Consider the following 26,106-nt stretch of genomic DNA (forward strand, 5'->3'; position numbering starts at 1 on the left):
CTCTATTTTTGTATTCTTTTGGCCATTGTCATCAGAATTGAGACTCATGTTTGTGCTCAAGTTGCTTCTTTTTTTAAAAAAATTGTCTCCTTATTGAAAAAATCAAAATCATTACAGTGTGATATTTAAGGACAAAAAGAGACCAAAAAATGTGATAGGGACTTCCTTGGAGGTCCAGTGGTTAAGACCCCGTGCTTCCAATGCAGGGGTGGAGGTTCCATCCCTGGTTGAGGAACTATGATCCCACATGCTGCGTGGTGTGGCCAGAAACTGTCCCCCCAAAACAAAACAAAACAAAAATGTGATATTTCCCCCTAACGTTAAAATAACACACAGCAACTATTCTGACAAATTTGAGTTAGGCAATATGTATATCATTCTAGAAATTTCCATAATTTGCTTAGGAACCAATAAGAAGATTTGAGAAAATATTAAGGTTAAAACAAAAAGGAGTCATCAGTATGTGCTGTTCTTTACTGTACAATATTTACGTTAGTGATTTTTATCTAATCATAAAAACACCAGCTCTACTCTATTAAATTCTCTTCAAGACTGACAATTAGCCCAGTTTGGTTTTCTTGGTACAAACAGAGATATTTATACGAATCAAGCTGCTTCTTAATTCAGAAGTTCTGGGCTCTCAACTCTGATTTTCTCATCTCTCTGGCTTTTCTTCTCCCAGTGCTACACTATTTGAATTATTCTAGACTTATGATAGATTTTCATGCCTGGGAGGGAGGATCTTCTATCACCCTTTTTTTTTTTTTTTTTTAAATAAATGTGTCTTGACTACTGTAGGCTGCTTTTCCCGCAAAATGAATCTCAGGATGTGAGTAGTAAGTTCCGCCACCACCCCGAGAACCTACCTCCCCAGAAGCAGAGGGGCTATGTTCCTTTAATAGTCTATGATCACAAGTGTGAACCCTATCCAGCCAGGGAAGCATCACCCTGTTCAATGATTAGTAAAGAATATAGGGACTTCCCTGGTGGTCCAGTGGTTAAGACTCTGTGCTTCCACTTCAGGGGGGCATGGGTTCGGTCCCTGGCTGGGGAACTAAGATCCCGCACGATGCGTGGAGCGGCCAAAAAAAAAAAAAAAAGAATATATAGAAACCTCTGGATCAAGTACCGTGTAGGACCAAGAACAGGTTCCCTGCATGCAGCTGGGGCTGACACTGGGTACCCAGCTCAAGAATAGGATCTAGAAGCACTACGCACAATAGCCAAGACATGGAAATGACCTAAAGGTCCACTGACGGATGAATGGATAAAGAAGATGTGGTACGTGTATACCATGGAATACTACTCAACCATAAAAAGAATGAAATAACGCCATTAGCAGCCACATGGATGGACCTGGAGATGATGATACTGAGTGAAGTAAGTTAGAAAGAGAAAGACAAACACCACGTGATATCACTTATATATGGAATCCAGGGAATTGCCTGGTGGTCCAGGGGTTAGGACTTGGTGCTTTCACTGCTGGGGCCCAGGTTCAATCCCTGGTCAGGGAACTAAGATCTCACAAGCCATGCAGGGTGGCCAAAAAAAAAAAAAAAAAAAAAGTAAAATATGACACAAATGAACATATCTACAAAACAGAGACAGACTTCCAGACATAGAGAACAGACTTGTGGTTGCCAAGAGGGAGGGGTGGTAGGGGAGAGAAGGATGGGGAGTTTGGGATTAGCAGATGCAAACTATTATATATAGGATGGCCCTACTGTGCACAGGGAACTATATTCAATATCCTGTGATACACCATAATGGAAAAGAATCTGAAAAAGAATGTGTGTATATATATGTATAACTGAATCACTTGCCTGTACAGCAGAAATCAGCACCTTGTAAAGGAACGGAACTTCAATAAAATAAATTCAAAAAAAAAAAAAAAAAGAATGGGAGCTAGAATATCTCTCACACAACTGGGTTGCAACCAGAGCATGTCAGTTGCCTGTGCCCAGCAGAGGAAGCAGAGCCAGCCAGGATGAAGGACCAGGTGCAACTGTGCACGTCCCTTCAGAGTTTCAGGTTAAAGAGGGAAACATTGTGACATTTCTCTTGTCACACAGATGACCACCTCTGCCACATGCCCAGACAGAACTTTGATGCAGAAGGGAGGCAGCAGGAAGAAGCAAGGGTGATAATGGAAAAACAGAGACTCAACTTTGATTCCACCAAGCCGTGTGACCTTGAGTAAGCCACTCTGCCTGTGAGTCCTAGCCTTCTCCTCTGTGCATAGCAACCATGTCAATAACCCATCTCACAGGATTATTGGGATGGGGTTGATGAGTTAACCACTTTCTAAACTATACAAGGCTGTCAAACACCTTTCTGTTTTATATTGCTAACAGCTGCTTCAGGAGAAAGCCCACCTGCTGGGTTCTGGTTACAGAATTTGAAGAAAACAAACTTTAACTGGGAGCAGGAGCATTAATATATAAATTTTAAAAAGTCATCACTGCCTTTACATATTGGCCGAGTTCGGGGCTAGCGGTTACTAGGGGGAGGTGATGCAAATCGGGAAGGAGGGATTTGTAGGACTCTTGTACAAGAGGGGACTGGGGACACAGAGGTTATACACGACACAGAGTGACATGGGAAAGGCAGAGGACAGAAAATGGAGTGAATAGAAGAAGTTGAGCCAGTAACTCACCACAGATCAATTCTTCCAGCTTCCTGGTCACTTCCTATGTCTCCCTGTCTCTCTGGCATTGGTAGAACCAAAAAGTGCCAGGCTCTGGGACAGAAGTTTTTATATAAATCATCCCATTGAAACCTCCCCTTCATCCTGGAGTTGTATGAATTCTCATCCCTATGTTACAGCTCTTAAGGCCCAGAGAGGGTAAAGAGCTCATCCAAGGCCACAGACTCATGGAGTGAGGACAGCAAGCTTCAAACCGTAACTTTGGACTTTAAAGGTTTGCCTCATGGGTGCAAATTCCAAATGGAACCATTTGGAGGATGAATCGGTAACTTCTGCCATGTTAAACCTTATGTTTTAATGTATTTCTTCCACTGGAAGCGTTCCTTCCAAATGAAGACTCAGGAGCCACTAGAACATGAGGCATGTTGCATGCTCCCTGCCTCCTCAGTAATTCAGCCTAAGGGATCCTCAGCTCCGCATCACTGGCCATAGTGTCTCCATAGCAACAGTCACGTAGCCTACCGTTCTCACCGACACAGGTGATGGGCTCAGTCGAGTCTCTGGTTCAGATGAGGCTCCTAAATGATCCCAGGCTCTGACAGCATCACACAGAGCTGTTGCCATGGTTTTGGTGAGAAGTATTGCTTTTCTGAGGATTGCAAAACACTTCATGTTCCAACCCCATGCTTGCTCATTCCTGACAGAGTGGAAAATGCGTCTCCTTGGCTGAAATGTTCCTCTTGAGTCCAGCCCAAAGATGACATTTTTAGGAAAGTTTGAGAAGAATCCTGGGGCTGTTACTGAGTCACGATAGAGTAGAAATGGATCTATTCTATTTAAAGAGTTTTGTGCTACTGTTTGAAAATGTCACATTGCTAGGGAACGGTGGAAATGGAAAACTTTCCGTTTGCCATCAACAAAGAAAGATCGTTACTGAATGTGAAACAGAGGAGTTGAAGAGAAGTTCTGTTACCTGTCTGACCAAAATAGAAGGAGGCTGATGGGAGTTTGATTTAATAATATTGGTCTGAATAAGCCTGGTGCTCTAAAAACAGATCATTTATCTGGAATACAGCACATGTAATTCCAGACTCCCCACCCACCGCCCCGTTCTGTTCCTACGTAGCTGTTACTTTAGACTGGTCCCAGAATATCTCTGGATCTCAGTTTAATATAAAGCAACAGAAGAGATTACATTAGCTTAGATCAGGATTTCCCCAATTTATCTTATATCAAGAGTCACCTGGGACCTGGAAAAAAGCAACATTTCTTTGGGATCTTTCCTGGAGACAACAGTCCAATAGTTTTCGTGTATATTAGAAATGTATTTTAACAAACATTCCAGGAAATTATGAGGAAAAAAGTAGGTTTGAGAAATAGCAATAAGCAAATATACTACGTGAAAAAATGAGACCATGGTTCTATACTGCTTTGTGCCTTGCTTTTTCACTGGTAATACATTGTCACTTTCTGTGTGGGTGTATATATGTAGACTCTCACTTTTAATGACCACATAGTATTTTGTCATGTTTCACTATCTGTCTAACAAATCCCCTTTTATTGTACAGGTAATTTTTTTTTTTCCAGAAATGATGTATCACTTTGTACTTCTACTGGGACTTTTGGAGGGTTCCCATTTCACTACACCCTTATCAACAATGTTATTACAGAAGAAAAAAGCTTTGCTAACTTGATGTGATGATGGTATCCATTATTCTTTCTAATTAGTCACACAGATTTTCATAGATTTGTTGATTATTAGTATCTTTTCTTTTGGGAACGGCCTGATAATATTCTTTGCAAAGTTTTCCATTGGGATTATATTTTCTTATAGGATTGGGAGAGCTATTTATATCTGAAGCACATTAAACATAGTCGTACATGTAAATTTCCCCTGGTTTTTAGTTTCCATTCAATTTTGTTTGCAATGATTTTTGGCATTTAACATTTCTATACGCAATCCTTTTAAAAACTCTTCTGTGACTTGTATCTTTGGGGTATACTCAGAAAAATCTTCTTCATCTCCAGATTATACATTCACTCAAATATTCTTATATTTTTATGGTTTTAGTTTTTATATCTGACTTTGCAATGCACTTGGAATTAATTTTAGCATACAGTATTAAAAAGGTTTTCATTAATTTTTCAAATGTCAACTAATTATTCTAACATAATTTCTAATTAAATGGATTTTAGATATAGATTTGTCATACAACACTTAGATATAAGCTTATATACCCTTGACTCCATTTATACTCTTTCTTTATATTCTGTCCTCGGTATTTTGCTTTGTTTGTTGGCAGACTGAGTTTATCCTTCAACATTTCGTATGGTGTGGGAGTCTAATTTGAAATACCCTCAGCCCTCTAGTTACATGATCCTTGTTTACATTTTCAAAACCAAGCCCTCAGAATGATTTCCAAGTAATTACAAGGTTTCAAGGGACCAAACAGTAGAAAGTAGCTTCTATTCACACCAGCAACAGAGGTGACATATCAGGTTAAGACAGTGCCATGTATTCATGGAAACGTTTACACATGACAGGTAGGGAAAGTTTACTCTGATAACATCTGAGTCTGAATCAGTTCTGAATGTACTGAGAATTTTAGGGGAAAAGGGAGCAGACAAAAGAAGAGAAAGCAAGGATGGGATAAAGGGAGAAAGAGGAAGTTAAAAAAAGGAAGAAAGAGAGTAGGAAAAAGGTTTTTTTTCATTGTAAGAAGAATATTTGTGTGTGTATGAATATTCCAGTGATGGCTATTAGTTCATATGTATTGACTAGAAAATAAAAGACAGGTTAAATCAAGGGCATGTGAGGTTGTGCTCCAGGAAGGGAAAAAGAGATGCGCCAAGTGTCTTGGCACCATTATGGATCTGTGAGGCTATGCTTCCGCCCGGATCATGAGCTGTCTCCCAACATGGAGATGATTCTAACTCTGAATGAGGGGGAGGGAGAGCGGAGGACAGCCAGGAGGAAGGAAAGATGAAGGGGAAAGAAAGAAAAAAGAGAAAAGAAGAGAAACCTACCTTTACACTTAAATACTGTAAAAATTACAGAATGAATGTGGCTCTTTCCTCAATGTCTCAGGGAATTTGGAAGCAGCAAAATGGGGGCCAGAATTCTCCGTGGGAGCCATCTATCCTGATCCAATAAGCTGGATTACCACCCATTCACACTTGAGCCTGGGCTATCCTGACAAAGCCGGCAGGTCCAGCTGCAACCCAGGTGTCTCTCCTCCTACCACCGGTGCTGGGGAACAGCTGCCTTTTCCTCCACTGGGTACAGGAGACTTTTCAACGCTTCCCGCAGTATGATTGCCCCTGAACGAGGACACCAGGTGTCTTAGTGTTTCCCAACTCTGGCGATTTTGAATTCTTGTTTATTACTTTCCATCTAGACTATGACATGGGCCCATGAAGTCGTATCATACAAAGAACCACAAAGACGTTGCTGGGATCTGTGTGTTAAGCTTCTATTTGGTCCATCTACATAAATCATCATTGCGAAGAGCATCATCCTTACCCATCACTCCTCCCATGTTGCCATGGAGACACTGCCTTCCTAAGACCATCATATTATTCATATTTGATTGGTTTTCTGTTCTACCCTCCCTCCACTCAACTGTTTTTTTTCCTACCAAGTCCTCCATTTTTCTTAAAGTTCTCTCAGCTTCACTTTGCCTGTGGTCCCTGTATAGCTCAGCTGCCATCACCACGACAGCCTCTAAGAGTGGTCATATTTTCCAGAGGAGCCTCAGAATGTGTGGTCTAACAAGATACTGTCTCTGAATTATAAATTAATTTGTATTTAAACGTAACCAAAGTCATAACCTAATTTGTGTTTGTTTTACATTTAGTAAGTCATCTTTTGTGTGGGGGCATAAATGAAAAAACACCTCAAAGAAGGTGACTGATAAATAGAAGACGTGTACTCACTAAACTAACGACATATTCATCATCTAGAGCATCCTCTTTCCTCTAACGTTCCACAAATTCCAGTCCAACACTGGCTCAGCTTTGACTACGAGGGGAGGTGAAAATAACTCCCCCAATTTTGCTGAGCAAACCCAAAGGTCTTCTTCCAACAACATTTCAAAATAACACAAAAAGGTCATCTCTCTGCGCTCCAGCCTCCTTACCCATGAAGGACAGGGTAGACTAAGTTAGAATTGGGTGCTTTCAAACTTAAAAACAAACAAACAAAAAAAATAAAACAAAACAACAACAACAAAACAAACCACTGGAAATATTTTTTTCCAGCTCAAATCCTACACGGAAGGGGAAACAAACAAACAAACACTCAAAAAACAGCACAATAAACGCAGAACCTCTCGTGAAATGTCAGGGCTCCGTGGAACGGAGTTTGAACAATTATTGTGTTGGATCGTCTCTAAGTCCCTTCCAACGTAAATACGTTATTTTTGTGATTTCGATCTAAAAAACCTCAAACCTCCAAGGAGACATTGCTTAGGAACACAAAGAGTGATTATATCCAGGAACGAGGGCTGAGGGGTGGATTACAGCGCCACTGTTGCACCAGCAGAACCCAGTTCCTGCAGTCCATCTCGGTCCTTTGAGCTCGCCCTTCGGAGGAGTAAAGCCTCACAAGATGCGGGAAAGCTTCCCATTCAGAGGATCCGCCCAGGTACCTTAGCAACCGCGGCAGAGGGAAGCCTCTCCCGTCAGCAGCTGGTGGTGGGTTCTCACAGCTTCTGCAGCACCTTCTTACAATGAACAGACCCTCTTGGCTCCTGGTAGAATCCTCTGTGCCCTGCCTAGCAACCAGCATCCCTTGGCAACCACAAGAGCACTCACTGCATCAGACCCCTAACACTGTTTGTGCTCTCATTACTCTATACTTTTCTCATGTCCTGCACATACAATATGCCCTCTGTCTAAACGCGAAACCTTTCTATCGTTTGACTATTGGATGAGAGATGGCCAAAGTCCAGAATCTCACAGAAAACCCAAGCGAATTGTATTAAAAAAACAACAACAAAAAACACAAACCTGTATCTAGACTGAATGTCTGCTTCACAAACAGGCAAAATACTTATGAGTAGTGGTTGGATGACCCGGAGCTCCGTCTGCTGAAATACATAAGCGGACGTCCCCTGCAAATCACACGAGAGTGCAGGGGACCGGGCCCTGCTCCTCCCACGAAATAGCTGTGTGACCTTGGTCAAAGATCCATCGCCTCTCCAGGCCTTGGCTTCCTCTGACTAAAACAAGAAGGATGAGCGGGTGACCCCGGAGGTCCCTTGGAGTGTTAACATTTCATGACCCTTGGTTTCACCTTTGACCAGAGTCTTTCTGTCTTTCCTTGCACGTCTCCAAATTCAAGCCTCTGAGATATTTCTTCGTCTCAAGAGTTTTCCCCATGAGAGGATGACACGTCTTGTAATAGTTCTTAGCATGATGTTCGAAGCTCAGGAGAAAGGCTGCAAGATAGCAGACCATTACCTCCCCACCAAGGGTTCCAAGGAGTCAGGTGTGAAATGCAGGGTCTTAAAGTGACCATTTAGAGGGCAATGTGACCCCCAATAGCTATGGTTTTTACAAAGGCCCCAGAAATCTTTAGGACCCCCCAGGCCAATGTGGTGATGATGCACTCATACATGAATCTACCAATTCAGTCTCTCAAGAAGTATTTATCTGTCCCGTGCTATTGGCTGAGGTCTCTCCAGACACCCAACATGATACACAGTAATTTAAGGCAGGAGAAATCTAATGAAGAAGAGAAGATGCCCACACATGAGTCAGAGAAATAAAGTGTCAGGCAACACATTCACAGAAGGCTGCCGGGAATAAAAGAACAGAACCTCTGCACCTACAAGGGAGCATCTTATAGGACAGATGGCTGAGGAAGGACATTCTTGATCATGGGCAGAGCAGACATAAAAGCTGGAATGTGGATCAACACGCTACCTCCTGGCCAGAGCCAGCCTCATGAGCGTATGACCTGTGCCATCAGCATCCTACGCTCAGAAGGGCCCTCCCGGCGCGTAGTTTAATGCTGTGCTGTCACCACCTGAAACTGTAATCATTTTGAGCAAACGGCCCCACATTACAATTTTGCATTGGGCCCCACCAAATATGCAGCATACCCCAGAATACCAACTTTTCAAGGAGAGGGATCCTATCGTGGGGCGGTAAGAGAGAATCCTGGAAAAGGAAGGGCGTATTCATGGACAGAGGGCCTTGAATGCTATGCTGAAGTCTTCAGACTTTATCCTGCAGAAAGAGGGCAGCACTCGCACTTTTTGAGCAGAGTTATATGGTAACATTGAGATTTCAGGATAACCAATCTTGGGCTAACACGAATGGGGGAGACAGCACTGGTGTGAAGACTGTTATCAGGCTCCATGGGTAAAGTAAGAGAGGTCACTTGGACGTGGTGAGAATGGAGAGGAGAGGGAGGATTTGAGAAACCAGTGGAAAAGAAGAATCACTATGTCTTGACGATAAATTAAAGACGGAGAGAGAGAGAGAAAGAGAGAGTCAGAGACAGGTGAGTCAAATTTACAGGACAATGTTTTTCATCAGACTTTTGTGAAAAAAAGAAAATCACAAAACTAAAGCACTGTCACTATAATTACTGGTAGCAACACTGGCAGGGCCGTCTGAGCCTCTGAGGCCACGCTTTCATCTGGGAACCTGGCAGTAAGGTGAGTGTGTCAACATCATCCATCCTTCGTTTCACTCATTCAACATTTACTGATCTCCTCCTAGACGTCTAGATACCGTTTCAGACATTAAAGGTCCAGCTGCAAAGAAAGTGGTCACGGGCTCTGCCTACGAGAATTTTACAGGCTAGAAGGGAAAAGACATTAACAAATAATCACAGCTGTGGGTACGCTGTAAAAGGGAGCTGCACGTCGTTGGGGAATTAGAGAGGCTTTTCTGGCCTTTTCTCCCAGGAAACTGAAGCAAATAAATAAATGGAGTTGCTAAGCCCTTGATACTTAATTTGCTTCCTTTCAGTTCCGCTGAACTACAGCCGTTTTCGTGTGTGTGTGTCTGCGCGTGTGCAGGGGTAGTTTCCATTCCCGAAAGACGTGGCTTCCCTGATGAGAAAGGGGGAGATGTTGACAAAGTTCCTGGCAGAGTGAGGAATAAGAGAGGAAATGAGAAGCAAGTGATATTTGCCTTTTATTCAGTTCTCGATGGTTTTCCACGGCGCTTACAAGGAGATGCCTTTTTGATCTGCTCTGGCGGTGGTTTCTGTGTAGCTAAGATGTTCCCACCGGATGGCCTCTCCTCCTGATCTCAGTCTTCCCCCAAGGACAGCTACCCACCCTGCCAGACGGATGGGGCTTTTCCCTAGGAATTTTGGAAATTGGACTGGGAGAGAGCTGTCTACTTGGGGCCTGTCGGGAGTGGCCGCTTTCAGCCATGTGAACTGGGACAATGGTGAAGCTGGCCGATAGGGATGGGGGAGCCATAGAGAGTGTGGCCTGAAGGTGTTTCCAGTCCCCAGTTGCAGCTCATTCTTCTTCAAGGATCAGCCACATTCCTGCTGCCGAGTTCCATGAGACACCCCAGGATGCTTACAATAAGTGTTCTAAAAAGATTTAATTCTCCACTGTTTGCAAACCAAGCGACTCCCTACTGATTCGTGTTGAAGAGGGGCAGCTGGTGGTGGTGGGAAGCTACCAGCACAGGCAAGCAAAGGTTTGAGATCTAACTTTAAACCCTGGTCCACTAGTCAAAACTCTTAGTGGGGCAGACCTAGGGTGTGTAAAGGTGGCCAAAACATACACCCCAGAGCATGACACTGGCAGACCCAGGAAGCCGAGCTAAGTATGTCATGGGAAGCATCTCGGATGGTTGTTAATGGTGTGTCCTCTAGCCAATGCCAGGTAAAGACCACCAGCCCTGGACACGACAGAGCAACAGCCATCTGAGAGCTCTCCCCTCAGATGGGGCAGTCGTATCTGGCCATAATTTTGGCCTTGAACTTCTTTTTGTTGATCTCTACCCTGAGTTTAGCTGGATCAACCTTCACGTACGACCCCCTTCAAGGATACTGTCAGGCACAGAGCAGTGGAGGAGTTCCTGGAAAGCAACCAGCAGGACCACCATTGGAGGTTTCAGGGATGCTCAGAGCTGGAGGTCGACGTTGTTGGACACAGGCTGTAGATACAACTGCCCTCTTCTTGCCCAACGGGTGGCCCACTCACAGAATTCTTTCCTTTCCCTGGCATTTTCTGACTCCGGGACAAACCCCCTTCCCGGCAACAGCCTGCATCACTCATGGGTCTGATGTTTCCTTCCTTGGAGTACACGGACATCAACCCGCCGGGTACAGAGGAGACAGGGTGATGAGAGCTGAGAGAACGTGGCCTTTTAGGCCAGGTTGTCTACACTGTTCCTGCCCCAATCCTGGCCATGTTTCCCAAACAAGGCTGAAAGCCAGGGGTCATTTTTGTGTGTCATGTTGACATGTGAGCACACCCTGCTCCTCGCCTTTGGAGCCCAGGTACCAATAACTGTTCCCTTGGCCAAGCGTTGCCCTGTGTGCAGCCAAGTGGTCACAAAGAAGGACAGAAGCTGACTGTCTCCCCATCCACCGCTGGGGGCATCCAGAGAAGAGGCAGAGACGATGAGAATCAGGTGACTGGTGTAGCTCTGTGGTTGGATGCAGAAGGGGAGCCGGGGGGCTGCTGGACTGGCCTTAGTGGTCCTCACAAACGAGCAGACACCCAGGGAAGAGGCTGGGGCCAGGCACCACTGCTCTCTCTTGATCTCACGAGATGTCCTGACTCTTGCTTCCTTCGAGGAGATGGAGACATATGGATTCAGGCCAGCTTCCAGTGCTGGGCACGTGCTGGGTAAAAACCAGGGGAATATTCACATCCCAGGAGCCCCAGCTCAGAATGACCATGTGCTTATTTCAATGATCCAGCTTCACGCACAGCCTCAAGTTGTTTGAGAAAGATATCTGTTCACACAAACACTGCGAAGCGATCCTTTTCCTAAGCACCATGCTCTCAGTTTGTCAAAACATTTGAAGAAGACTAATTCATGCCTCAAAAGGAATTCTCTCTCACGAAGCCAGCTGCCAGGTTTGTGAGCTAAAGGCTTTTATGTTACAACATCTCAAGACACTGGAGGCCGGAGGAATGCAGTCCTCGAGTGGACGTGCCCTGGGCTGGTGATGTCCCTAAGGGGACAGAAGGCACAATTCACCTGCTCTCTGGGAGGACAGCATGAGAGAGCCAGCTCCGGCCAGTACAGGGTGGGAGCTGAAGACAGGGATTGAAGCCAGGGGTGCACGGGTTCAAGTCCCAGCTTTTCCATTTACTAGTCGTGGAGTCTTATGAAGTGTCCTTTGGGGCTGTGTTCTCCAATTTCTCCATGTGTGAATGTGGGGGGATGGAGGGGGACCCAAAGTACCACCCTCACAGGACTGCTGTGAGGATTCAGTTGGCACCTGTGACGCACTAAGAGCAGTGCTCAGCAAACAGTGAGCACCAGACCATTCTTTGGGGTGCTCCACTGCGACTACTGTGCTTCGCCCCAGAACCATCCATGTCGGGAGGACCAGCCGGCCTCAGGCCACGCTGTCACCAGAACTGCCCGCTGAGCCCTGCCCGCTGAGCTCTGCCTGCTTGGCTGCAGGGAAACTTTTTCTTCCATCACAAACAGGTTGCTGAAGCGCAGAACAGAAACTCAGCAACTGACATAAACAATTTCAAACAATCATTTCAGAAGACAAATGGCTCCACTTGGGCATCAAGATTCTTCCCAGAGGCTTTCCCTGCTTGTTTATGTGTTCCGTGGCCTAGGGCCACGAGTGAATTAGGCAGACAGCGCGCTCACGCCGGGGAGGCAGGAGGGGCCTGCAGGACCAGAACCTGCTATTAGACCTGCTTTCCTTGAAAGCTGGTACTTGGTGGTGGGGTGGGGGGGGGTCCTGGAGGAAAGGGACTGTGATTTCTGCCTCCAAGTGTCCACTGTTCACTGGGAGGGGTCATGAGATCCAGGTTCAGTCCTGCTCCACCATGTTTCTGCATGTGAATTGCAGTGGGTCACAAACCCTTTCTGAACCTCACTTTCCCATCCCTCTAAGGAAGGTATCATTAGACCCATTTTACAGGGTCACTGCAGTGATCAAACTACGACTCTGCGAACCGGGATAAATTACTACACAAACATTCAAGAGGTTAATGTGGGTACCCAGCAAACACCTGGAGGAGAATTGGTGAGAAAGGTGAATTAGAACTTGGAACCAAGGGTGTGCTTTACAAGGGCAAGGAAAAGGAGTTCTCTCCAAATTAAGGGGACATTTTTCATTCTACATTGTTGTTGTTCTGGAATAGAGACTGAAGTTCTTTTGAGATCCTAAGGGAAGCCTGTGGTCTATCTACTGTGCTAGCATTTAAGGCACATATTGCCTCTTCTGATTATAAAACAAATGCATGGTCACTATAGAAAATTTGGAAAAAAGGTACAAAATTTCAGGATGGAAGTGAAACAGACAGTAATTCAAGTCTGTAAGAATGACCAATATCTGCTGATACTCTGCGGAAAGTACCATGTAAAACATGCTGAATTTCACCTCTCCTTCTAATCTAGTTCTTCCAATCGTCTTTTGAAATTTATTTTTTATTGAAGCAGAGCTGATTTACAATGTTGTGTCAGTTTCAGGCTGAAGCCAGTGCAGACAGCTGCTGTGTGTGAATAACGCTCTAAGCAGAGGGACCATTTATTTTGCTGAGAGCCACTGGCCTTGAAAAAGCCAGGCGTCTGCCCATCTTTGCACCATCGGTGTCTCCCTGGCTGCATGTTCCTCAGAGGACCACATGGAGAACTTGGTTCCGGGAGCCCAAAGCCCAGAGCTGTGGTTCTAAATCTAGTGAGTGACCTTGGGCAAATTTCTGAATGTCCCCGACTCTCCGTCTCCTCACCTGCACGACCAACTGTGTAATCTCACAGAGCTGTTATGAAAATATAAGCATATCAACTTGAGAGTTTAACGTACCATAAAAATAAAAGGTACTGTATAATAATTCAGCAGGCTGCTGTCTGATCCTCAAACATTGTTCCCTCTGGAGAGAGCTCTTCGCCTTGGTTTTAGTTTTAGATGGAGCAGTATTTTCTATTCTAAGGGTATAGGATTTGGGCTCTGGTGGATGGAGCCTAAAGACCAGCTGTGAGCCACGCTCATCCATGGTACCCCTGCAAGGTTCCAGAAGAGGCCCAAGGCTCCGGCTGGAAACACGTGAAGACCTGAGCTGCACAACAGCCACCCCGGCCTGCAGAATGAAAGTGATAACAATATCTCCCTCAAAAAGGGGAGAAAATCACTGATAACATGTATATAAACCACCTTCAGGACGCAGGGTGACTTCTGTAATGACTGTCCTCCCTGCTCTCAAACACCGCCTGGGGTAAGAGAAACGAGAACAGCTAGCAGCAAATCCTGTGAGACAATCATGAGGCTGGTGGTTGTAAATTTAAAAACAATTGATATTTTACACTAATAATGAAGTTATTTTAAAATATTGTAAAATAACACCCTATAGCATGTGGATATAAATGATGATATAATAATGAACATTAGTCTGTGAATAAAACTGCTACCATTGATGGAGTACAGAAGCCCATCTTTGTACAAGGCCAAGGACTTTTTATGTGCCTTCACTAAAGCCTCACAAAATTTCCATGGGGCAGGCATTTTTGTTCCTACGTTCACAGATGCAGAAGTGGAGAGCTTGAAGGACATGCTCAAGTTCATACGACCAGTAAAGGGAAGCCAGAATTTGAGCCCAGGTCAGCGAGATCGCCGGGCCTGTGTCACAATAGCACATTAGAATTCTCCAACAGAAATTCATCGGAGGGGTGGCCAGTGTTCAGTCTCAGCTGGGTACCAAGCTCCTCAGTTGTAGTCTGGATGTGAGTGTGCTCTGGATTGGTGGGAAGTTATAACAACTTAAACCTCCTAGGTGTTCGGCCAACCAGATTCAGCTGCTCCTCCGATCAGGACTCTGTAACCTCCCATGACTCCATGGCTTGAAAGTAAACACGCAAGCAATGCCCACTGCTGATTCATGTAATGCCAAAGTTATTCCTGTTTATTAGAGAAGATACAGGATACACTGAATAGATCATCAAAGTAAGAAATATAGGAAATAAGAATGTAAGAAAAATGAAAAAGTACTCATTCTCTCGTCACCCAGAGGTCATCCCTGAGAACAGGTCTTTCTAGGGTTTTGTCTATGCTTGAATGCTTCTGGTATGTTTGTGGTGTGTTTTGATCCCTAACTTCTTGAGCTTCAAATATTTCAACTTTCAAAGTATTTTCTTTTTAAAGGGAACCCTCATGCACTGTTGGTGAGAATGTAAATTGCTGCAGGCCCTATGGAAAACAGTATGGAGGTTCCTCAAGCAACTAAAAATAGAACTATCATATGATCCAACAATTCCACTCCTGGGCATATATCTGAAAAAAACAAAAATGCTAATTTGAAAAGATGCATGCACCCCAATGTTCACAGCAACATTACTTACAATTGCCAAGATATGGAAGCAACCAAAGTGTCCATCAACAAATGAATAAAGACAAATAGATAAAGAAGATGTGGTGTATACACATGGTGGAATATTAGCCATAAAAAAGAATGAAATCTTGCCATTTGCAGCAACATGGATGGACTTGGAGGGCATTAAGCTAAGTGAAATAAGTCAGACAGAGAAAGACAAATACTGTATGATATCACTTGTATGTGGGATTGAAAAAATACAACAAACTAGTGACTATAAGAAAAAAAAACAGACACAAATATAGAGAACAAACTAGTGGTTACCAGTGGAAAGGAGGGGAGGAGCACTATAGGAATAGGGGCGGAAGAGGTACAAACTACTGGGTATAAAATAGGCCCAAGGATGTATTGTGCAACATGAGGAATACAGCCAATATTTTGTAATAACTGTAAATGGAAAGTAGCTTTTAAAAATTGCATAAAAATTTTAAAAATATCAAAAAAAGTATTTTCTCTTTTTTTACTGCCATTTGATCAAAAAATGAGATAATACCTAGAATTTATTGACATTTCTGCACGTGTGTGTGTGTGTGTGTGTGTGTGTGTGTGTGTGTTTGGGGAGGATGCTAAATTTAAAGCTGTCTTCTAATATTTTATGCCTTGTCACTTATTCATTGTATAACTGAAAGTTTGTGCCCTTTTACCAACCTGTCCCTATTTCCCCACCAGCCAGCCCCTGGCAACCAGCGCTCTACTCTCTGTTACTAGATATTTCTTATACATTTAGTGTCTTACGGCAAGTCTATTCTTGTTGTTGGTTTTCAAAAATCTCTTGAAATTTTTTTATCAGATAAACTGAGATTTAAATTTATGAAACAGTTTCATTAAAAGTCCTGGGATTTGGGAGAGATGGCAGGTGTAATTTATATGTTAATTAGTATTAGAAACAAGTAGCTTAGTAAATCACTATTTAGGAAATCAAGGACAATAATGGCAATTGGGTATACGCCTGGAGTTGCAGTCCAGAACCCCAATGGAATTCAGAATTAAATCCACTGGGCCAGGTGTGTGTGTGTGGGATGGGGGGAGGGGGTGGGAGGAGCAAGGGTTAGGTTGTGACAGAGACAGTCATCATGGCCAGACGGGATCAGACCTGGTCTCCGCCATTTATGTTACTTCAAGTTGTTTAACATCTTGAGCCTCAGTTTCCTCATCTATAAAATGGGAATAATCATACCTGTCTCAGCATTTTTGTAAGGATTAAATGAGATACTGAAAATGTCACAGATCACAGGTTCTCAGTAACTTCTAGTCCTCTCCTCATCTCTTTCAATGAGGCATCGATCATATTTGGTAACATGGTCACATTTGGTCCCCAAACAGCAGATCATACAGAGGTAGCCAAAGGTTTCCAAAGGTATCAGGCACCTGTGGCTCCTTTTCCTTTTCATTCTTGACTGAAAAGGTATGAAAAGCTCACTGAATGCCAGTCCCCACTGGATAAGCATCCAAGATGACTCTGAGTTAGTTCTATCACAGGGGCAAGTATTCACTGCCACGTGGAAAAAGGACTAAGGTTAAGCTCAGTCCAGAAATACAAGCTACCATAATGGATCATAAAGATTCCTAACCACAATACTCACACTTCAATATTTATTCTAAGGGATGACTATCCTATACAACAATCCAGAGAAAGAAAAAATCTATGTGCATGAAGATTTTCACAGTAGTGTTATCTATAATATAGAAAATTATAACTGGCTTAATTTTCCAATACAAGTGGGAAGAGTTTAGTAAATTATTATGTACTCACTTGGTGGAATAGGACACTGTCTTTACAACAAGAATTTATGCGGCTATGGAGCAGCTTAAAAAACTACTTATGATGTCGTGCTGACTGATAAAAAGGCTGAGCTTAACTTAGGCACGTGCTCTGATAGCTTTGTAAAGCTCTTTACACGTCTGAACAAGGGCAGGAAGGGAACACAAACTAGTAAAGACATTTAAAGTATTGAGGAAACTATTCTTCAATGAATACTAAATACCATTTTCTTAGATTTAGCCTGTTTTGGAGCCTCAATGCCCTGTGTGGAGCTTGAGTATCAAAAAGTTCCATGCGGACCTCAGACCAAGAAACCAGCCCAACCAGTGTTGGGACAACAAAATTGAATGACTTCAAGAAAGGAGAGTGTTCCCTGGAAATGGGAAAGTCAAAACAGCTTAAGGGGTATTTTCCAGTCATTATCTGTGAAATAGGGATATTCCTGGGGGCTACTGGACTACATTTTATGAGAAAGAACTGATGACTTTGCACCACTTAAGAGTTCAAGGGGAAAGAGATACAGATTGAAGGGTGGATAACTTACTTAAGCAGTAGTTCAAATTGAGATGTTAGGCAAGACATACTAGGAAATTGCGAGGCTGTGTATTTACTGATAGTTGCTACTTATACCAAATGATGGCTAAGATCCTATACGGCGAACCCAATAAATACAGTTTACAATATTACAGTGGCTTAATCCACTGCTTCTACTGCTAGAACTCGCCTACTTTCTCTAATGATCTAAGGTGGCCGAATACTGCAAACATCAACTGGAATGACTGAAATGTAAGAGAAGCACTCTAGTAGTATCTCTAGGGAAACAGAAGAATTTATCTTCCTTCTACCGACAGAAGAAAAGAAAGAAATTATTTTTCCTTCAATGGTTCCAGAGGGCACTTTGCTGTGCTCTGTAAAAATAAAAGTCAAGAATCAGGCTTATTTATTCTAAATTTCTGGGAATGAATGACATGTCTTATTACTAAAAAAATCTAGAGACCCTTGTATTTTTATCTAAGAATGATAATTCAAATATAGTAAAGTAAAGCTTGACTTAGCTATTCTGGGTGATATCAGAATAGAAATTAGTGCAAATTACTGACTTAAACACTGTCTGCTTAACAAAGTTGAAAAAACAAATACTAACATCATAAGGCTGCAAAAAACAGCCTTGTTATTGTTTTTTTTTTTTTTTAAATCCTATTTGTGTCTGTCAAAACCACTACTGCATGCTTCTCTCTTGTGTAGTTCACAGGCCACCAGGTCAAGTAATCCCTTCCCACATGGGGAATGGGGACATCTTTCTGCAGAAGAAAGCCTCAATAATTCCATAAAGGTCTTTCCCTCACAAATGGTAGGGATCATTTTATCAGTATGGAAAGGGATGCCCAGTGAGCTTCACTGACTTTCCCAAGGTCATGGAGTCAGAAAGTGGGTATGACGGGCTCCCGGCACAGTTCTGCCCATGGGAGATTGGGCACAAGACTAGAAAGACTGATACCTGGGAAATATACCTGCCAGCTTTTCCTTCCTGATCTGGGCAGAGATGCAAGATAGCTGGTCACCATCTGCAAAAGGACCAGTGAGTTCGTGCTAGTAAGATGGAAATAGAGGAGACGAGAGACCACTTCACACTCCAGCATCTCCTATTCAGGTCGGCTTTTCTGAGGTATGTAAAGTCGTGCCTCTGGGGTTAAGACTTCGGCTTCTCTTATTCTCCAATTCAACCCAATTAGATCAGAATCCATCCAATTTGGTTCAGTCCAATTTGACAAAATCTTACCGTGTCTGTCATGCACTGCAGTAGATAAAAGATAAATGCCACTCTTTCTAGTCTTAAAAAAAAAAAAGCTTATGTTTTCATTTTTTCAAAGACCCCAGATACACAAAACTGGATTCTGGTCCAGGTCACAGTGTCTTCACCGGCCCATGAATGAACATTATTTCGCTAATCTGCTTAATAATCAACATGCACGTCACCACTGCCCAACCTAAGACCACCGCCACTAACCTCTCTCCTACTCGGGTTGCATCCCTAACTCCTCCCTTTGCCTCCCCCACTCCAGAGGTAACTACTTTTCTGAATTTTGTATTTATATTCACTCATTCTTTTTTGTTCTAGTCTTAAGCACCGCCCCGCCAATATATAAAATATATAAATATATTTATATATTTAAAATAAAATATATAAAAACATACACTAAAATATATATAAAAACATACACTGTCTATCTTTGTTTCTGAATAGTCTTTGGGGGGAAAATAAAATGTATTTATTCAAGGCATTGCTCATGGTGCCTGATCTATGCCAGCACTGTGCTAGGTGCTGGGGAATAAAGCCGTGAAAATGAACAAGCAGACAAAAACTCCTGCCTTCATGGGCGAATAAACAAGTAAACCAAGGAAAATGTTCAGTGTTTCCCATAGTGGCAAGAGCTATGGAAAATAATAAGGCAGGTTAGGTGTGGGGCTGGGGGGAGTCTGGGGGGTGTGGCCATAGTAATTACGATGTTAGGAAAGCCCACCTGGCATGTGAGGTGAAGGCAACGGTCTCAAGCAGGTGGCCTGACCCTGAATGCTCCCCTAGCTTTAAAAAAAAATTTTAATTCCCTTTTAGGACTTAAAACACACTCATCTTTTAAGACCCCGCTAACTGTGTTCTCATGTGGACTTCTAGAAGGCTTGCAGGAACCACACACAGGGTAGTAGAGGGTCAGCTCTAATATTCCACGTGAGGACATGGGGTGGGTCTTTTCTGCTCCCCGATCAGACCCCCAACTCCTAACACAGTCTCCATTACGAGGGAAACATGGAAGAAATATTCATGCATGTTTGTTGAATGAATAAATACGTAACTCTCATATAGCACTTTTTCAGCACCTTTCAGGTTGCCTGTGAGTCCCTGAGGACAGGCATTACACTCTTCTGATGGATATTTCTGGGGTGGGGCACTGGTGCCAATAAGTAATAGAGGTCTGAGCAGTGAAAGGGGGAGCCAGCATCCACCTTACGTGGTCCTATGTCCTGTGTCCCCCACACACCAAATTCACATGTTGAAGCCCTAACCCCCAATGTGATAGCATCTGGAGATGGGGTCTTTGGAAATAATTAGGTTCAGATGAGATCGTGAGGGTGGGGCCTTCACAATGAGATTAGTGTCCTTGTGAGAAGAGATCAGAGAGCTCGCTGTGCCACGTGAGGACACAGCAAGAAGGCGGCCGTCTGCAAGCCAGGAAGAGAGCTGTCATCAGAGCCTTCCCATGGTGGCACCCTGAACTTGGACTTCCACCCCCAGAGCTGTGAGAAGGTAAATTTCTGTTGTTCTGCTACCCAGTCTATGGTATTTTGTTGTAGCAGTCCATGCTGACTAAAGATGCATGGCACAGGGGAATTAAGGTTGCCAATCAACTGACTTTTTAAAATAGGGGGATTGTCCCCTATATTTTATGTTTATTAGCTTATAGTTAGCTTTGAGTACAGGGGTAAAATCTCATTTATTTTTTAATTCCCAGTATCTATCTAGTACCTGGCATATAGTAGGCTCTACCTTTGTGGTTACAGAAAAATGTTGTCACCATGGGCACATGAGAGATCTTTTGATAGCATATTTAGTAAACAGGTAGTAAATTTTTATATCACTGAAATAATTTTACTTCAACATTCATCTTTGTTTTAACATTAGAATATATATATCCAATACTCTATAAACCAGTACTTTCACTTTATAATGATAATAAAATTTTTACAACCACAAAAAATTTTTTTTTAATAAAATAGGGGGATTATCCTGGATGAGCCCTGTGGAATCACAAGATTCCTTGAACGTGGAAGACAGACGCTGAAGAGCAGAAGTCAGAGAGAGACTGGAAGATGCTACACGGCTGCCTTTGAAGATGGGGCCAGAAGCCAAGGAAAGACAGCAGCCTCTAGAATCTAGAAAGGACAAAGGGACAGATTCCCCTACAGAGGCTCCAGAAGGACCGCAGTCCTGCCAACACCTTGGTTTTAGCCCAGTGGGAACGCTTGCAGCCTTCTGACCTCTATAACCCTAAGACAATAAATCAGCGTTGTTTTATTTAACACACTAAGTCTGTGGTCATTTGCTAGAGCAGCCACAGGAAATTGACACTGTTGCTGAGGAAGCGATGGGTGGCTGTCAGCAAAGGAAGGAAGAATAGGTTCAGCCACGAGCAGTTGGCACAGATGCCCAAAATGGGATCCAGCCCTCAGCATCCTCTTATTCTGACTACACCTGGTAGAAATTCCTGAAAGACTGGGCTGGAACAAGTTTCCCAAACGTTTAAAATATTCTACTGGTCATTTCAATAGCAAAACAGAATTCTGGAATAGTTAAGATTTGTGCTCCAGTAAACATCACACAAAAGCTGTCAAGATTTTGAAAAGAAGACTGAACATTTGAAGCAACTGAAATGACTGTCTTCAAATAATCATATTTTAATCTTACAATAATAATAGGTTAATTATAAAGATGACAGATGTGACTTATTCACTCATCCATGCAAGAAAAATTTACTGAGCATCTATTCTATGTCCGGTTCCCTGAGGATACAACAGTTAAAAATGGTCACAGTAATGCTTTCATGAAGCTTATAGTCTTCAAAACTTTTACAGAAGGACCCAGGGCCATTCATTTGGGAAAATATCAAATCTTAGGGCTGGAAGCAACTGCAGAGATGAACCAGTCAAATCCTCTATCTTGTAGATGACAAAAATGAGATCTGAAGAGGTCAATTAAATTAGGTAAATATATATATAGCTTTACAGTCTCGTTGCCATGGAAAATGCAGAATGCCTAGCTCAGGTGAAAGTATGCTCCCAATGTTGCAATAGGCTAAAAAATTAATCACTGTTTATCTGAAATTCAAATTTAACTAGGCATCCTGTATTTTTATTTGCTAAATCTGAAAACCCTAAATTTCTGGGGAATGGAGGTAAGGTTGTGGCAGGAACCAGGGTCTGTCTTTGTATGAGCTGTTGGGGAAGAAGAGAAAAAGAGAAAAAAGCAAAAGAAACACAATAATTCTTTAGAAGGGAAATCCACTAATGGACCTCTCTCTCTCTGTTTGATCCTCTGTGCATGGGGGTGTGTGTGTGTGTGTGTGTGTGTGTACACATACGGGTCCTTGTGTCTTATTGATACAAGGATTATGGTATTGAAGAAAATTACTGACAGTGATACTAATTACAGATATTGACATAACAACAGTGAGAAGGTGAAAAACAAAAAAACGTGGTTAGTTTAAAAGCAACACTAATGACTGCATTTACATAAACTGCCTATGATTTATGCCCATGACACACAGCCCAATCACAATTTTGCTTATTTCCGAACTTTGCGTTTTCATAGAACCATAAAATGTTTCTAATGGGTCTGAGAAATCACCTAGTCCAACCTAGACATTTACAGATGAAGTAACCAAGACTGAGAGAGAAGTGACAAACCCAGGACCATCCTGCCCAAGAATATAAATAATAGAACAATTCTTTTTGAGGGCTTACTAAGTGGCGGGCATTTTTCTAGAAGCTCTACTTGTATTATCACATTTAATCATCACAACAACCCTACAAACATTTGCAACATTCAAATGAAGCAAACTGAGGCAGAGAAAATCAGTAATTTATCTAAGGTTCAAGGTTATACAGCTGATAAGTAAAGATACCTGCTAAAAAACCAGCGACTTTGGGACTAGATTCGCACATTGAATCATGAGACCCTGCAGCTTCTCCAGTAAGATGAGTTTATGCCACTAAATACGGTCGTCCATGTAAACTTTCATGTTTATTGCTCTGGTAGCAGGGCTTTGCAACTAATAACAAGGTGACTCCAATAGAGCTTATAGAACGTGGGTTGGAAGCTGTTACCATACATGTCACTCTCAGAGTCGAAACAGTTACCTACTCCCTTATAAACCAGCCCTACCATACAGGATACCTTGCTATATGACCAGAGAACAAGTTCGTTGGTTTCCTTTATCTTCTGAAACATTTTAAATGAAATACACCAGAGTCTACTATCAAAGCAAACATTAGCAGTGAGATAGAGTTTTACGAGTTTACCTTTCCAGTAGTTTGAGAAAGAAAAGAAGAAGGGGGAAAAAAAAAAACAGAGAAAGAGAGGGAGAAATCAAAACAGAGAAGAGGCCTTCTTTATCCATTGTTAGGCATGAAATAAATCGAGGACTCTTAGGAAGAGGCCCTCTTGTTTGCATGCTGCCAGCCAGACTTCTGTGCTCCTGCAGCCACAGTTGTAATTATCCCCAGGAAGAATAATCACCGTCCTCGACATTACCCTTACTTAGTTTTACATTCAGCTTGTCTTCCTCTCTTTCAGGAGATTATCAACCCCTTGCATCTCAGATGACCAAACCACTTTGTCCATTTCCAGACCCCGTTTCCCTGTTTATCAAAGGTAGAGGATTAAGCCTGCCTACGTCTGCTTTGATAGCGTGTTTTCCCAAAGCAACCCTTCCTATGACACAAAAGCCTGTCCAAGTTTAAAAAAAAAAAAAAATCAAAAGTGAGGCTGCCATTGGGGTTCTCAGAAGCTCCAGGGTCTCGGTCTATAGGGTCCACCTGGGAGACACCAGGACTCCGCCAACCCCTCAAGGCAGGAATTAGGAGCACTGTCTTTCTCGCCTCTGTACTGCAGCTGAAGGAAGCATTCGTTTGATAAGTGTGTTTTGCAATTCTACTATCAAGTACATCACCAAATCCCTTTAGAGACAAACCAGCCCCTCCCCTGCCCCTGCAGGAAATTGGCAAGGGTGCCTTTGAAATAAGTGTAGCTTCTTGCAAAACAAATCCACATACTCTCTTCTTCAGAAAGGTGGCAGTGTTGCCCTGCGGTTTTCACCAAATTGCAAAGCAGTGGCCATGTCTCTAGTGGATTTAACAGACCAACCATCTCACCTCACCACAGAAAGGATGGATTAATCCACGGCAGAACCTAGTGCCTGGCAGACTTGCCCCGGATCTTCCGAGCACTGAGTCTTGTAGCTGCCTAAGTTCTCAAGTTTTCATCTCGCATTGACGGTACAGAGCCACAGAAAATCTCCAGTGGACCCCATAGACATCTAAAAACCAGGAGCATCTAAGGAAGTCCCAGAGGACTCTACTTTCCAGCATCCACTCTTCTCATTTTTTGTAATATCCATCCAAGTGAAATGTTGAGTGGTCTCATTTAGAAGGGCGATGGAAAGCTTAGCAAATTTTGCCAGCATCCTTCTAACACCTGTTATGGGAAATGTTCACATCACAGTTTATATAAAGTAACCCACCTTCTAAGCAGAAGTTGTACCATTTATTGGGCAATTTGTTACCACTTTTATAAAACCGATATTCTACACAGAGCTATTGAGAAAGAACTGAAGAAGTGTCCCTGTCTCAGTGTGGAGACCCATACATCAATACCTTCCAGGGGCAAGTTACCACCCTACATGTGGGGCAGTTAAAGGCCCGTCTCCTCTCCACTCACCTTCACTCAGTGTCCTCTGAGAAGTTTCTCTATCAGGACAGGAATCTGGGGGGAAAGTCTCCATTTATAAATATCAGATGGTTTGGGAAAAAATATTTGTGGCACTGGACTTTTTCTTTTTTTCCTACAGTGATGTCATTTTAAATACTTGGTGTGCTCCAAATTTGCTATTTTTACTTCCCCCAAGTGACTTTTTTTGGGAAATACATTTGTTTGGATTAGCTCCATTTGAAGCGACTCCTGTATCTACTATACAGCATCAGGTTCGTCGTCCCAGCAACTCTAACTGACACGGTGCAGCTCTCAAACTTGAAATCCCCTATCTGCTCACTGTCAAGGTTATTCCTTTTCGGATGGACCCCTCCAAAATTTCTATTCACAGATATAAGAGACAAACGTAAAAGGACTGGCCTTTACACAAACAAAAACCACACTCAACGACTCAAAGCATTTACAACAGAAGACATTAAAGGCCCCCCAAGGCAAATAAAATTCTTCGCTTGCCAAGTGTGCTTTTGGGGAACAGAGCTGAAGTAGCCACGGCTGGCTTTGAAACATTTATTGGAAAGCAGTGTGGAGTTGAAACGTGCAGAGAGGAAAAGTTGAAGAAGGAATGCTAAGTGCCTTAGCCCTACCTGATCTGAACTTGCTCCTAATCAGCAAAGAGTGCTCAGACCCCAGGAGTGTCATGTTGAGTCTCAGCGAGCCGCTGGTCCCCTGGCCAGATGGCCCCTGATTTCCACCAGGAACGGGCTCCCGGGAGCCCAGCTGACCGCAGTTAATAACCCAGAATTCAGCCAACTCTCCGCGAGCTCCCCCGGGTAGGGGTACAGCGGCAGCCAGTGACCGAAACCAGTGTCCCCAGCACTGTGGCGGCTGCCCCCTCGCCGCGCGGGGCTACTCCACTCTCAGCCGGCGGGACCCTGCGCCTCCTCCGGGTCTGGTGGGGCGCCGCGGCATCCCAGGCGTGCGCGGCTGATGTCACAGGCTGCCCGCGCTCCTCCAGCATCCCCAACACGCCTTTATGAAGGTCCCCAGTTTGCTATCTGATCCTTTTTTACTACTGACAGGAGCTCAGCCAATCAGGAGCGGCGAGCGGGACCCGAGGCTCGGAGCCGCCGGAGGAGTCCCGGGAGCCGGCCTGAACTCTTGGCTGCGGGCGGCGCGGGGGCGGGAGGCAGGGATGCAGAGGGCGCGCGCGGGGGGCGGAGCCGGGCACCGCTGGAAGGGGCGGGGCGCCGCGCGGGGCTGAGCGCGCAGGTGGGCGGGCTAGGTGGGGGGGGGGGGGACCACGGGGCGAGGGGGCTTCTCTCCCTGCAGCCTGGGCGGCCGGCGGTGGGCGTGTCCCACGCGGTGAGGGGACCCGCGCGGCCGCGCACCCGGGGCGCACCGCGCTTGGCAGACAGGCTGGACCCCTGGCAAATAACTGAGGATTCCAACGCACCCGGGTCCGCACAGTCTCTCTCCGTCTGCACAGGCAGAGACGGAGCACACACTCCGCAGTTCCCCTATCAAAGCTGGATACACATCCACGGAGAAAACGAAACGCCTTTCATTTTTTTGGGATATGTTCTTTTTGCACAAACCGGACTCTCAGTGTCTGCAGATGCAGCCGGGATGCAGTGCTCTCCCTCCGGGGGTAGATACAGGAGTTGGA

At 43.9% G+C, this 26,106-nt stretch overlaps 1 protein-coding gene across 1 annotated transcript in view; it reads right to left on the reverse strand.

The window, feature by feature from the left end:
• MYOCD (myocardin) overlaps positions 1-25,211 on the reverse strand; it is an 88,858-nt gene extending 63,647 nt beyond the window's left edge. Inside the window, exon 1 of the mRNA XM_057715452.1 lies at positions 25,085-25,211. Coding sequence (XP_057571435.1) covers positions 25,085-25,139 — 55 coding nt within the window. The 5' untranslated portion in view covers positions 25,140-25,211. The remainder of the gene's footprint in view (positions 1-25,084) is intronic.
• Between the last annotated feature and the right edge of the window lie 895 nt (positions 25,212-26,106).

Source organism: Hippopotamus amphibius, chromosome 17, assembly GCF_030028045.1.
Source record: "Hippopotamus amphibius kiboko isolate mHipAmp2 chromosome 17, mHipAmp2.hap2, whole genome shotgun sequence".
In the NCBI taxonomy this organism is placed as follows: Eukaryota; Metazoa; Chordata; class Mammalia; order Artiodactyla; family Hippopotamidae; genus Hippopotamus; species Hippopotamus amphibius.